General features: G+C 40.6%; 1 protein-coding gene across 2 annotated transcripts in view; it reads left to right on the forward strand.

Annotated features, from left to right (window-relative positions):
• Window positions 1-14,180, forward strand: part of PDLIM2 (PDZ and LIM domain 2) — a 95,980-nt gene extending 81,800 nt beyond the window's left edge. For both annotated transcript variants that reach the window (XM_061593038.1, XM_061593039.1), the window contains exons 8-10: window positions 2,317-2,462; window positions 6,679-6,799; window positions 13,209-14,180. In XM_061593038.1, the coding sequence (XP_061449022.1) occupies window positions 2,317-2,462; window positions 6,679-6,799; window positions 13,209-13,404 (463 nt within the window). In that variant the 3' untranslated portion in view covers window positions 13,405-14,180. The remainder of the gene's footprint in view (window positions 1-2,316; window positions 2,463-6,678; window positions 6,800-13,208) is intronic.
• The last annotated feature ends 1,162 nt before the right edge of the window (window positions 14,181-15,342 follow it).

The raw sequence follows: 15,342 nt of genomic DNA on the forward strand, positions 1-15,342 counted from the left end.
ATTGGCTCCAATCAGCAGGAAAAGGCAAGGAAACATGCTAGAAGAGTCTTCTCAGTGTCTAACACATTTCCTTCCATGCTGGTTGGCTCATAGGATGCTGACGACATAGGGTCGTCCCTTGCTGGGACCCTGTTCCCAAAAAACTAAGACCCACGGAGACCCCAGATGGCTACACCCCTGATTGGTTCTTACACTACAGGGCTCCTGTGGTATGATGTTGGCCAGACAGGAGTGGGTAGTTTCAAGGACAGCAGCAATGCATGGGTACTATTAAAGAAACACATCTCTTTGTCTTTGCCACCAAGCATTTGTAGAATATGCCCTGTTTTTTATTTATCAATTTTAGTTAGAGTATTTATATCTGCTTTTTAGCCCTGAGAGGTTCCCAAAGCGGCTTACAAAAGTTTCTCAAAATAAAATTGCACTCAAATCTGGGGCAGGAACAAAAATTACATGGTGAGCCTATATAGATCAGGCACTTGCCCTTGTTCTTTGAGGTGTCATACTTCACACAAAAAATCCTCTGAGGCAAAGGATTGGGGTGAGCTATTGTATCTTCCTCAGCCCACGATGGAAGCAGTCTTCCCTTGTTGGCAGTTAGCAACTGCCAGGCAACAGCTCACTCCGAGGTCCTCTGAGGCAAGGGAGTACGGTTGAGCAGCTGGAACATGATGGAAGCAGTCTACAGAGGATAGTCTGAAGGGCTGTCCAGTCCAAATCTGGTTTAAAGTCTTTAAAAAAAAAAACTAAGAAGGAAGGACAGGGACAGCCTCAAAGTTGCCCATCAGCAGCACCTGGGCAGCAGACTAAGCAGGGCCAGGTACATAGGTCACCTGGGGAGTCTTCCTGGCTATGAGGAGATTGGCTACACCTGGAGTTGGTTGATCTACCAATCAATTGCAAAATCTGTCTGAAGGTGAAGATTTTTTTAAAAAAAAACATGCTTGAGCTGATCTGAAGATTTAAAAAAAACATATTTTAGCTGATCTGGTCCAACCAGATTTTAGAGAAAAAAGGGGTGGAGTTTGACTAGTGTTGTGTGCCCCCGTTTTCAGAAAATAGAGGTGGAGACACACTAGAACTGTCCCAACAGTAAGTGTGTCTCTACCCTTAGAGACACCATCCTACATTTAAAGCACACAACCTCCCCCAAAGAATCCTGGGAACTGTAGGATGGTAGGAATTGTAGGGGTAAACTACAGTTCCCAGAATTCTTTGGGGAAAGTCATGTGCTTTAAATGTACAGTGTGTCTGCTAAAGAAAGGGAGAAGACATGAAGAGGAAAATCTCAGAAAAACACCACTACCAAGGGCTCAACCTGAGAGTTTGGGGCAGACATTTCAGCCCCAAACCTCCCTGAAGTTACCTCTTCTCTTTGGGGGTGAGGAGCCAAAATGTCTCCCCCCCCCCCCAAAAAAAAGGCAAATATCTGGGAGATTCAGTGCAGCCCTGGTCAGTGCAGTTTGAGTCACCAAGCAGCGAACATAGCCAGAATGTTAGGGTTGGGTCCTGTTTTCCCTGTCCTAGAATATGAATTCTGCTAATTCCCTCAGAGATGCTAACTACTGTTTTCAGGCTATTTCCTTAGGTGGAGACTGGCAGAGAGGCATATCTCTTGTGTTCCTGGAGGAAGGGTGTTGGCCCGCTTTGCTGTGGAGGGGAAAGGTTAAGCTTTTGCTTCAAGGCTGGGCAGGGTGAGGGTTAATTTAAAGTAGCTGACAAGCCTACAGGCTGTGTGTGCCTGGGTGTCATAGGCAAGGTGTGTTCTACCTGCACTCTCTCGGAGAGAGTGAGAGACTGATGGTGGGAGTTGTAGTCCAAAACGTCTGGAGGGCACCAGGTTGGCAAAGGCTGCCCTAGGACTGGAGCTGATAGGCAACCCCACAACTAGGATTCCATTTATGTGCTTCTTCTGGAATTAGAAATCCTAATTACTAAGTGTTGTTCTTTAATGGGATAGAGGCGTGAAGGACTAGGAGATCCTTGTTTATAAATGTTTATAAATGAGAAGCAGGTGTGAGGCTTCTCTGGGTTTGTGGAGGGATAATTTACACTTTCTGAAGTCCTGGTCTACATGGAGCAAGTGAAGTCTCGTCTCAGTGCCTTGCTCCTGTTTTTCCTACTCACTCTGCCTCATGACAAGCCCCTGGGATCTTTTCTGGGTCTCTCCTAGTCCCACCTCTTCCTCCAAGCTCTGCAGAATGATACTGGTGATGGAAGACTGGTTTGTCCTGTCCTCCTGGATATGAAAAGCTTGAGGTATTTTTCCTCTTCCCAAGACTTACACTTGTTTTCTCTCTCTCTCTTTCTCTCTAGTCTGGATACAGAGCCAGCCATGCATCGTTTGGAAGGGGACTCTGAGGTCTACAAGATGATGCAAGAAAACCGCGAAACTAGGGCCCAACCTCGACAATCCAGCACTTTCCGCTTGCTCCAGGTGGCTCTGGAGTTGGATGAAAAAGGTGGGGTGGAAGGAGAAGTGGCTGGGAAGGGCAGGAAGAACATTGTGTCTCTGTGTGCATACATGTACTTGGGACCATGAAGCACGTCAGTGTGCAGTGCTCCTCATGCTTCTGGTCTGCTCTGTCTTCCTGCCCTCTTCTGTTTGCTTAAAACCTTTTCTGACCTGGCAGGAACACAAGTGCCACCGTAGTAGTTGTATGTGAGTCAGTGAGAATACTTCTGCAGTTGGAGGCAAAGAAGGAACTCTGAAGAGCAAGGGACGTATAGCCCAAGTCTTCTGGACATGGCTACAACTTTGAATGAGCAGGTTAATAAACTAAAAGTTAGAAACATAGGAAGCTGTCTAAACTTAGTCCACCTAGCTCATTATTGTCTACACTGACTGGCAGTGGCTCTCCAGGATTTCAGACAAAGGTCTCTCTCAACCTTACCTGGCGATGCCAGGAATTGAACCTGGGTCCTTCTTCATGCAAAGCCAGATGCTCTACCATGAATGTTGGCCATCTGCACAACTTGGTGATTGCAGACTTTATTGGGTAATTCTATGGATGAATGATTGTTTGGGATGGAATCAATTTTGGTGCTGGTTGTTGTTATGTGCCTTCAAGTTGATTATGACTTTTGATGACCCTATGAATCAGCGACCTCCAAGCATCTGTTATAAACGGCCCTGTTCAGATCTTGTAAGTTCAGGTCTGTGGCTTCCTTTATGGAACCAATCCATCTCTTGTTTGGCCTTCCTCTTTTTCTACTCCCTTCTGTTTTTCCCAGCATTCTTGTCTTTTCTAGTGAATCATGTCATCTCATTATGTGTCCAAAGTATGATAACTTTCATTTCATCATTTTAGCTTCTAATTATAGTTCTTGTTTAATTTGTTCTAACACCCAGTTATTTGTCTTTTTCGCTGTCCGTGGTATCTGCATAGCTCTCCTCCAACACCACACTTCAAAGGAGTTGATTTTTCCCTTATCAACTTTTTCAACTCTCACATCCATCCATCCTTGGGAATACCATGGTCTGAATGATCGTGACTTTAGTGTTCAGTGATACATCTTTGCATTTGAGGGCCTTTTCTACTTCTCTCATAGCTGCCCTTCCCAGTCCTAGCCTTCTCCTGATTTCTTGACTATTGTTTCAGTATTGGTTAATGAGTGTGCCAAGGTATTGATAATCCTTGACAAGTTCAATGTCCTCATTGTCAACTAAAGTTGTATAAATCTTCTGTTATTACTTTAGTCTTCTTGACGCTAGTCCTTCTTTTGTGCTTTCTTCTTTAACTTTCAACAGCACTAGTTTCAAATCATTACTGGTTTCTGCTAGTAGTATGGTATCATCTGCATATCTTAAATTTTTGATATTTCTCCCTCCAATTTTCACACCTCCATCTTGGTCCAATCCCACTTTCCGCATGATATGTTCTGCATATAGATTGAACAAATAGGGTGATAAAATACACCCTGTCTCACACCCTTTCCGATGTGAACCAATTGGTTTCTCCATATTCTGTCCTTACAGTAGCCTCTTGTCCAGAGTATAGGGTGCGCATCAGGACAATCGGATGCTGTGGCACCCCCATTTTTTTTAAAGCATTCCATAGTTTTTCATGATCTACACAGTCAAAGGCTTTGCTGTAATCTATAATGCAAAGGGTGATTTTCTTCTGAAATTCCTTGGTCTGTTCCATTATCCAACGTCTGTTTGCGATATAATCTCTGGTACCTCTTCTTTTTCTAAATCTGGCTTGGACATCTGGATTTCTCGCTCCATATATGGTAACAGCCCTTGTTGTAGAATCTTGAGCATTACTTTACTCGCATGGGATATTAAGGCGATGGTTAAATAATTACTGCATTCCCTGGGATCCCCTTTCTTTGGAATTGGGATATATATTGAACACTTCCAGTCTGTGGGCCATTGTTTAGTTTTCCATATTTATTGATGATTTTTTGTCAAAATTTGGACAGATTCAGTCTCAGTAGCTTGTAGCAACTCTATTGGTATGCCATCTGTTTCTGATTATTTGTTTCTTCCAAGTATTTTAAGAGCAACTTTCATCTCACATTCTAAAATTCTTGGTTCTTCATTATATGGTTCTTCCGTGAATGAATCTGTCATCCTTGCATCTCTTTTATATTCTCCAGTGTATTGCTTCCATCTTCCTTTTATTTCATCTTGGTCAGTCAGTGTGTTCTGTTGATTATTCAACATCCCTACTCTTAGTTTAAATTTCCCTTTAATTTCTCTTATTTTGGAATAGGGCTCTTGTTCTACCTTTTTTGTTGTCCTATTTCTATACAATAACTTTTGTAATAGTTCTCTTTGTCCCTACATACGTGTTGTGGTATTATTGCATTTAGGGTTCTGACTGTGCTTCATCTTCTTTTGCTTTCCTTCTTTCTTTAACCATTTTAAGAGTTTCGTCAGTCATCCATTGAGGTGTTTCTCTCTTTTTAACTAGAGGTATTGTCTTTTCGCATTCTTCCCTGATAATGTCTCTGACTTCACTCCATAGTTCTTCTGGTTCTCTGTCAACTAAGTTTAAAGCCTCAAATCTGTTCCTTATTTGATCTCTATATTCTTCTGGGATGTTACGTAAATTGTATTTTGGCATTATGATTGCTTTGTTCTTCTTTAGCTTTACTCTGATTTTTTATATGACCAGTTCATGATCTGTACCGCAGTCTGCTCCTGGTCTTGTTTTTGCAGAAAGTATGGAACTTCTTCATGTGTTTTAAATTGTTTTAAATCTTTAAATTGTGTTTTAAATTGTTTTTAAAAGATGTGTTTTTAAATTTGTATATTTGTTTTAATGGTTTTAGTTACTGTAAACCGCCCAGAGAGCTTCGGCAATGGGGCGGTATATAAGTACAATAAATAAATAAATAAATCTTCTGCTACCAATTATATAATCAATTTGATTTCTATATTGACGATTTGACGATGTCCACATGTACAGTTGTCTTTTCGATTGCTCAAAAGATGTGTTTGCAAGAAACAACTTACTGGCTTCACAGAATTCAATAAGTCTCCTGCTTCATTTCTATCTCCTAAGCCCCATTTTCCCACAATTTCTAGGTCTTCTCTGTTCACTACTTTTGCATTCCAGTCCCCCATGATTATCAATTTCTTCCTGTACTTCTGCATAAAATCTCTCCAATTCCTCTTCTTCTGTTTGCCGTTAGAGCATAGACTTGAATGATGGTTATGTTAATAGGTTTCCCATTTAATCTCATTGATACCACTTAATCAGACCTTGCATTATAGCTCCTAATTGCTTTTGCTATATCACTTCCCACTATTAAAGCAACCCCATTTCTTCTTAATTTCTTATTTCCTGCATAAAATATTTTGTAGTTGCCTGATTGAAAATGTCCCATTCCCGTCCATTTTAATTCACTCACACCAAGTATTGTAATGTTGATGTGTTCCATTTCTTGCTTGACAATTTCTAACTTACCCTGGTTCATGCTCCATGTTCCTATTGTGTATGTCATACAACTCTGGACTCTCACATCTGTGCACATCAGCCTCTGGGCTTCCTTTCGGCTTTGACCTGGCTGCGTCATTAGTCACAGTGCTACTCATGCTTGTCTGTTGTTCTTCCCCAGTAGCTCGATGAGTGCCATCTGACCTGGGGGTCTCATCTTCCAGCACTATCTCGTGTTGCATTGTGGATACTCTGTTCATAGGGTTTTTGTGGTAAGAGGTATTCAGAGGTGGTTTACCATTGCCTTCCTCTGAGTTTGGATGCATCTTAGTCTGGTGTTTCTGCTTTGACCATTCTGCCTTGGGTGCCTCTGCTAGGAGTCTAGCCTCTTGGTCTAGACTCCTGACGGCATTGCTCTCAGCTTCTTCGACATTCTCAACCCCCCTTACCACGTTAAGGTGTGCATCCTAGAGGAGCCGGTATGAAAGAAAATATAAACAATATTAACATTACAATTTCCTTCTAACCACATGTAGGTGGTTATGGCTTAAATGGCAAGCTACTTTAGTACTTCTTAAAAGGCAGTATTGAGGGGCTTCTGGTAATATAAATGTTTTGTTTCACTGAAATGGATTAAGGCTGCAATCCTATTGCTTGCCTGGGAATTAGTCTCATTGAATTCAATAGGACTTACTTCTGAGTAGACTACATAGGGTTCCATGTTGTTTATAATCTGCTGATAGCCCTGCTTCTGAATCCTAACATGCCCTCTTTGTTGCTTTGGCAGAGGGCTCTGTGACTCACTTTCCTAGCCAGCTGTCTCCTAGCACACACAAGCCAGTCAGCAGTTTCGTGGCAGGCGGCACCCAGAAGCTGCACATGTGTGAAAAATGTGGCAGCAGCATCATGTGAGTGTTGCTAATCCATGGGATACAGTTGATGTTGGAGGGGATGTAAGCGGAATGGGATGTATGTTTCTCTTAAGGGTGATGCTGTTGCTCTGGATTGATAAGAGGTTGGCTGTGGAACTTGGCTCTGGGGCATAAAGAGAGGAATTTCTTGCCACTGTACACTTTGACAGTATAACCCAGGTAGGTGAAGATTGTGTATTGCCATCTGCTGGGCAGGAAACAACTGCAATTCAGGGCTTTTCAATTTCCTGTTTGCAGTGTGGGAATTTGCAATAGCAGTGGGCTCCATTGCTGCAAAAATCAGATTTGCTATCGGATTAATTATTATTTCTGATATTCTCTATCTTTGTTGAGATAATTTTGAAGTAGCAACTCTCCACACCTGGTTTCTCATTCATTTTAATTTTTTCTGATTTTTTTTATCTCACTTTGAAATCATCGATAGTGGGAGTGATACTTTTGCTGATCTACTTTCTATGAGACCTCTTCAAATGTGTGTTCCCTTTCACTGATGTCAAAGAAGTGTTGATTGTAACTGACAGACAGAAAGAAAGAAGCAGGGGGAAATGAGGTGTTGATTGTAAGTGGGGGGGGGGAAGACACTGACTTATCTGTCTTAATCTGTTCCTCAATGCACTTACTAATTTATTTATTATTTGATTTATATCCCACCCTTCCTCCCAGCAGGAGCCCAGGGCGGCAAACAGAAACGCTAAAAACACTTTAAAACATAATAAAAGACCTTGTTGTTGTTGTTATGTGCCTCCAAGTCGACTACGACTTATGGCGACCCTATGAATCAGTGACCTTCAAGAGCATCTGTCATGAACCACCCTGTTCAGATCTTGTAAGTTCAGGTCTGTGGCTTCCTTTATGGAATCAATCCATCTCTTGTTTGGCCTTCCTCTTTTTCTACTCCCTTCTGCTTTTCCCAGCATTATTATCTTTTCTAATGAATCATGTCTTCTCATTATGTGTCCAAAGTATGATAACCTCAATTTCATCATTTTAGCTTCTAGTGATAGTTCTGGTATAATTTGTTCCAACACCCAATTATTTGTCTTTTTCGCAGTCAATGGTATGTGCAAAGCTCTTCTCCAACACCACATTTCAAATGAGTTGATTTTTCTCTTATCTGCTTTTTTCACTGTCCAACTTTCACATCCATAGATACAAATTGGAAATACCATGGTCTGAATAATCCTGACTTTAGTGTTCAGTGATACATCTTTACATTTGACGACTCACAGCTGCCCTCCCCAGTCCTAGTCTTCTTCTGATTTCTTGACTATTGTCTCAATTTTGGTTAATGACTGTGCCAAGGTATTGACAAGTTCAATGTCCTTATTGTCAACTTTAAAGTTACATAAATCTTCTGTTGTCATTACTTTAGTCTTTTTGACGTTCAGCTGTACTCCTGCTTTTGTTCTTTCCTCTTTAACTTTCATCAGCATTCTTTTCAAATCATTACTGGTTTCTGCTAATAGTATGGTATCATCTACATATCTTAAATTATTAATATTTCTCCCTCCAATTTTCACACCTCCTTCATCTTGTTCCAATCCTGCTTTCCATATGATATGTTCTGCGTATAGATTAAATAAAGTCTGTCTCACACCCTTTCTGATGGGGAACCAATCGGTTTCTCCATATTCTGTCCTTACAGTAGCCTCTTGTCCACAGTATAGGTTGCGCATCAGGACAGTCAGATGCTGTGGCACCCCCATTTCTTTTAAAGCTCCATAGTTTTTCATGATCTACACAGTCAAAGGCTTTGCTGTAATCTATAAAGCACAGGGTGATTTTCTTTTGAAATTCCTTGCTCCATTCCATTATCCAACGTATGTTTGCGATATGATCTCTGGTACCTCCTCCCTTTCTAAATACAGCTTGGACGTCTGGCATTTCTCGCTCCATATATGGTAAGAGCCTTTGTTGTAAAATCTTGAGCATTACTTTACTTGCATGGGATATTAAGGCGATAGTTCGATAATTACTGCATTCCCTGGGATCCCGTTTCTTTGTAATTGGGATGTATATGGAATGCTTCCAGTCTGTGGGCCATTGTTTAGTTTTCCATATTCCTTGACAAATGTTTGTGAAAATTTGGACAGATTCAGTCTCAGTAGCTTGTAGCAGCTCTATTGGTATGCCATCTATTCCTGGTGAGTTGTCTCTTCCAAGTATTTTAAGAGCAGCTTTCACCTCGCATTCTAAAATTTCTGGTTCTTCATTCCTCCGTGAATGAATCTATCATCCTGGCATCTCTTTTGTAGAGTTCTTCAGTGTATTGCTTCCATCTTCCTTTTATTTCATCTCTGTCAGTCAGTGTGTTCCCCTGTTGATTATTCAACATCCCTACTCTTAGTTTAAATTTGCCTTTCATTTCTCTAATCTTTTGGAATAGGGCTCTTGTTCTACGCTTTTTGTTGTCCTCTTCTATTTCTATACAGTAACTATTGTAATAGTTCTCTTTGTCCCTACATACTAGTTGCTGTATTGTTGCTTTTAGGATTCTGACTGTGTTTCTATGTCCTTTTGCTTTTGCTGTCCTTCTCTCTTTAACCATTTTAAGAGTTTCTTCAGTCATCCATTGAAGTCTTTCTCTCTTTTTAACTAGAGGTATTGTCTTTTTGCATTCTTCCCTGATAACGTCTCTTAACTTCATTCCATAGTTCTTCTGGTTCTCTGTCAACTAAGTATAAAGCCTCAAACCTGTTCCTTATTTGATCTTTATATGCTTCTGGGATGTTACTTAAATTGTATTTTGGCATTATGATTGCTTTGTTGGTCTTCTTTAACTTTACTCTGATTTTCGATACGACCAGTTCATGATTTGTACTGCAGTCTGCTCCTGGTCTTGTTTTCGCAGAAAGTATGGAACTTCTCCATCTTCTGCTACCAATTATATAATCAATTTGATTCCTATACTGACCATTTGGTGACTTCCATGTGTACAGTTGTCTTTTCGGTTGCTCAAAAAATGTGTTCAGAAGAAACAAATTATTGGCTTCACAGAATTCAATAAGTCTTTCTCCTGCTTCATTTCTGTCTCCTAGGCCCCATTTTCCCACAATTCCTAATTCTTCTCTGTTCCCTACTTTTGCATTCCAATCCCCCATGATTATCAGCACATCTTGTTTTGGTGTGTGATCAATTTCTTGTACTTCTGCATAAAATCTCTCCAATTCCTCTTCTTCTGCATTTGCCATCGAAGCATCGACTTGGATGATGGTTATGTTGATAGGTTTCCCATTTAATCTCATCGATATAACTCGCTCAGACCTTGCATTGTAGCTCCTAATTGCTTTTGCTACATCACTTCTCACTATTAAAGCAACCCCATTCCTTCATAATTTCTCATTTCCTGCATAAAATATTTTGTAGTTTGCTGATTGAAAATGTCCCATTCCCGTCCATTTTAGTTCGCTCACACCAAGTATTGTAATGTTGATGTGTTCCATTTCTTGCTTGACAATTTCTAACTTTCCCTGGTTCATGCTTCTCACATTCCATGTTCCTATTGTGTGTGTCATACAACTCCGGACTCTCCTTTTGCATCTGTGCACATCAGCCTCTGGGCTTCCTTTCGGCTTTGACCCAGCTGCGTCATTAGTCACAGCGCTACTCGTACTTGTCCTTTGTTCTTCCCCAGTAGCTCGGTGAGTGCCTTCTGACCTGGGGGTCTCATCTTCCAGCACTATCTTGTGTTGCATTTTGGATACTCTGTTCATAGGATTTTCATGGTAAGAGATATTCAGAGGTGGTTTACCATTGCCTTCCTCTGAGTTTGGATGCATCTTAGTCTGGTGTTTCTGCTTTGACCATTCTGCCTTGGGTGCCCCTGCTAGGAGTCTAGCCTCTTGGTCTAGACTCCTGATGGCATTGCTCTCAGCTTCTTCAACACTCTCAAACCCCCTCACCACGTTAAGGTGTGCATCCAAGCTACACTAAAATACACTAAGATACACTAAAATACTTAAAATACACTAAAACAAAACATCTTTAAAAACATTCTTTTAAAGCTTTGAAGACATCTTTTAAAAAAAGGTAAAATATATTGTTTTTTTAAAAAGGTTTAAAAACATATTAAAAAGCAATTCCAACACAGAAGCAGACTGGGATAGGTCTCAACTTAAAAGGCTTGTTGAAAGAGGCAAGTTTTCAAAAGGCGCTGAAAAGATAGCAGAGATGGCACCTGCCTAATATTTAAGGGGGGGGAATTCCACAGGGTAAGTGCCTCCACACTAAAGGTCCATTTCCTGTATTGTGCAGAATGAACCTCCTGATAAGATAGTATCTGAAGGAGGTCCTCACCTGCAGAGCACAGTGATCGACTGGGTATATAAGGAATAAGTCTTTCAGGTATCCTGGTCCCAAGCTGTAGAGGGCTAATATAATATAATATAATATAATATAATATAATATAATATAATATAATATAATATAATATAATATAATATAATATAATATAATATAATATAATATAATATAATATAATAAAAAATAAAATAAAATAAAATAAAAAATAAAATAAAATAAAATAAAATAAAATAAAATAAAATAAAAAATAAAAAATAAAATAAAAAATAAAATAAAATAATAAATATAATATAATTAATATAATATAATATAATTAATATAATATAATAAATAGTATAATAACAAATTAAATTTCTTACCTGCCCTTCACCAGGATCCAGGGTGGATTACAACAATATAAAAATACAATATTGGAATCAGTTTAAACAATTTACAGTCAAAAGACTGTAATGAGAAAAATAGGGTAGGTCTGAAAAATATATCTCTGGGGTGTCAAAGGCTAGGGTAAAAAGGAGTGCCTTTATCATATAGTGGAAGCTATACAATGATGATACTAGACAGATCCCTCTGGGGAGGGAGTTCCACAATTTAGGGGCTGCCACAGAGAAAGCCATATTGGAGATTTATGGGGTTGGGATTTATTTTATTTTGTTACTACAGTGGGGATACAGTAGAAGTTTTTTCAGTAACAAAATCATCTGCCATTAACTCTGTCACCCTAGGCAAACATGGTTACTATTACCTTTGATTTTTATATTGATTGCATTTGTATCCCACCCTTTCTCTAAGAAGCTCAAGGCAGCATATGTGGGTTTTCCTACACATTATCCTTGAAAGAACCATGTCAGATAGTTAGATTGAGAGATAGCAACAGATCCCATGTTGCTGAATAAATGTTTGTGTCTGAGCAAGGTCTAAAACTGACCCAAAGCAAACACTCTGTCCATTATGCTATGGGGTCCAAATGGTTAGGGTGCTTGATTACACTTCCAAAGGTTGGTTTGCTTGCTTATTTATTTTTAGCTTGCCCTTCATCATGTGATCCCAGGGCAGGCTACAATACAGCTAAAACACAAAACAAATTCTAAAAAAAATTAAAAGGCAGGCAAAAATATAACACATCTATAAAAAATCAGTAATGACCCGCCCCACCTAATGGCACCACATGTGGCTCTTAATTGCAGTGGCAGACTGATACTAGTATCCCACAAAAGTTCAGGCAAACAGATTGGTATTGTTAGAGGGAGGGCATTTCATAGCTGGGCTACCATCATGGAAAAGTGATGAGGTCTGAGTCTCCCTTGGTTTTGCAATGGGTAGTTGCCTTTTAAACAGTGGCTTGAAATGGCAACTGGACCTTCTGGCCTGGTTTGCACATAATGCTAAACCATGGTTTGTTTGTTTGCTTGTTTGATTTATATTCCACCCTTCCAGAAGCGCTTAACTATAGTTTGTTTACTGGCAAAACCAACCATACACAATTACAAAACTTGGTTTGTTTTAACTATGGCTTAGTGTTACCTGTTAACCCAGCATCCTTCGTAAGCCATAGTTAGTCTGACCACCCCACTCGGGATGCTCACCAAACTGCAATGGCACAAGGCAAGATCATCCAGAAAACAAACCAAACTGGTGAACAGAAGGCATGGTTTGTTTGATTATCTGCAGGACAACTTGTGATTTACTCATGGCTTAGTGTAAACTAGGCCTCTGGAATTGGAAAATGCATAGATATGTGTATGGCACATGCAGCTGGTTCAAGTATGGGTATCTGAAATTAGACACAAAGGTTATTCTGAAATTCTGAAGGCTTTGCTTTTTTAAAAATATCCAAACTCATGGAGGTTGTAATGTGGAAGTATGTGCTATGTTCAAAGCCTCAGAGACGAAAGGAGGATTGGGCAGTAGTTTGAATAATCGATAGACTTTTAGTGCAGGTGGAAGCTGTTTAATCCAACCTCCCTGCAATTGCAAATCTTTACCCTCTGCTATTCCTGTTAGTGTCCCCTCAATTTTTGGACTCTTTGAAGTTGAATATACTATGAAACGAGTGTGACTGAATCTCCTGTTGTGTCTCCAACAGAACCCAGGCAGTGAGAATCCAAGAGAACCGCTACCGCCACCCCTCCTGCTATATCTGCACCGACTGTGGTCTCAACCTGAAGATGCGCGGCCACTTCTGGGTTGGCGAAGAGATGTACTGTGAGAAGCATGCCCGCCAGCGTTACCAGGGGGCAGCAGGGAGCAGCCCTGCCCCAGCAGTTTATTCCCAGTCCTAAACAGTGTCATCTGAGCACATGGGGCTGAGCAAGAATGAAGCTGGCATTGCCACCACCCTGGTGGCTTCCTCCCAATATCTAATCTGTGTGACTCCCAGAGGCTTCCCTGGGTCTATTTCAATTGGCTACTGGGCCTTTCTTTTCCTGCACCATATCAGCCAAGCAGGATTCAGACAGTTTCTACTTAAACAGGAAGAGGAAGCTTCCAGTGAAAAGCAAAACTATACAGTGAAAGAAGGGCTCAGGAATCGTGGGAACAGGGAATGGACCTCCTCAAGGGAAATGGCATTTTCAATTATCTTGGCAACTTTTTAGCCTATTTCTTAGAAGGCAAATGTTTTCAAAGCACAAGCTTAGTCAGATTTGGCACTAAGCGGCTTCAGAGGGGATGATTTGTGGGGATAGCCTAAAGTTTCCAGTCTGCCAAGCTGTGCCTGCACAGGGTCTATATGGGGCACACCATGGAATGTGATGGTGTTACCCATGCTATCCCTGTTCTATGGGCAGGGGAAGCCAAACCCAGTTGGCTCTTGCTATTTCCAGGGTAACTAAAGCCATGTTGTCCCCTTCTGTGTCGATAGCGCCTCTTTCTCGCTACTGCTGCCAACATCTGCTTTGTCAGTGTAGAAATGGAAGAGGAAAGGAAGATTCGCTAAAGCACTAGGTACTGGAATGGCATGGATGCAGCTTTGAATATTGACTCTCTGCAAAGCTTCTATAAAATATTAAGCCACATCTCTATGAGAAATATAATATATATGTATGTCTGTATAAAATACTTGTCTGTGCCTGCATTTGCTCAGTGGAGGGTTGTGGTGGTCATCGTGGGTAGAGAGAGGAGCCATTTTTCACTCTACAATTACATTTTAAGGTTTATGAGAGCATGGCATTCTCCCCTCAGCAGTCACACACAGTACAGGAGTCTCTCTTTTTGGAGAGAGCACACTAAGGGGAGGTCCTTGTCATAAGAAATGCCCTTTCAGTTTAGATAGAGGTTCCTTCAAGGCTCTTGGAAGTGGTCTTTCTGTAATTCTTCAAGATATTTCTGTGGAGAGAGTGTGCAATGGATCACAATACCACTGAAGACTTAGGTTATTGACATGAATGCAAAACAGTTACTGTTATTAAGTGACTGATAATAGAGAGGCACAGCAAAATGTGAAACTAACAGTTTGCATTAGAGTCTGATCTGCTCCAGTTGTTCCAGTCCGAGTCTGGTTGGAAAGTTGTTTGTCTGTCAGCTCTCTGCGCATTTGGACACCTCTTAAGATATCATAATCATATTTTGTATGATGATTCCTGAGATCAAGGAGCAGGTTCCCCCCACCCTATATTTGGATATAATTGGAAACCATTTTGAATCAAGCTGGTGAACTGAACCTTTAAAAACTACACTGATTTTAACCACTGATTTCAAAGCTGCACTGATTTCTTGGTTTCTTAGAATTTTTGAGCGACACCAGGTATCAGGCTGCTAGTGTGTTATAACAGAGCGCTGCCCTGTTCATGTCCTCAGCAAACAAAGAAAATACAACTAATCTACTTCTGAATCACTGACAAGTGACTGGTCTGATAATATAGGATGGCAGTACAAGCCTTGCATCTTATAGACAGTGAAACACAGCTGGGATGGCAGCAAAATATTTGCATTCTTGCAGAGAGCATACCATAGCCGTGATGCTGCACCAGCTTCAAAAACAACACAAAACTCATTTTTAAATGAAATGAATATCCTAAGGGTTTTTCTGCATGATCATAAGAACCTAAGAGTTGCTGAATCAGACAAAGGGTCTGTCTATAGTCTGGTGTTCTGTTTCCAACAGCAGCCGGACAGCTATCCCAAGAGAAGCTTGCTTGCAGAGCATTCTTCTTGATTGTAGTGTAGCTAGCTAGCCAGTAGAGGGCACCAGCTAACCTTGAACAAAAGGTACTATCCCC

This window comes from Rhineura floridana, chromosome 12, assembly GCF_030035675.1.
Source record: "Rhineura floridana isolate rRhiFlo1 chromosome 12, rRhiFlo1.hap2, whole genome shotgun sequence".
Lineage (NCBI taxonomy): Eukaryota > Metazoa > Chordata > Lepidosauria > Squamata > Rhineuridae > Rhineura > Rhineura floridana.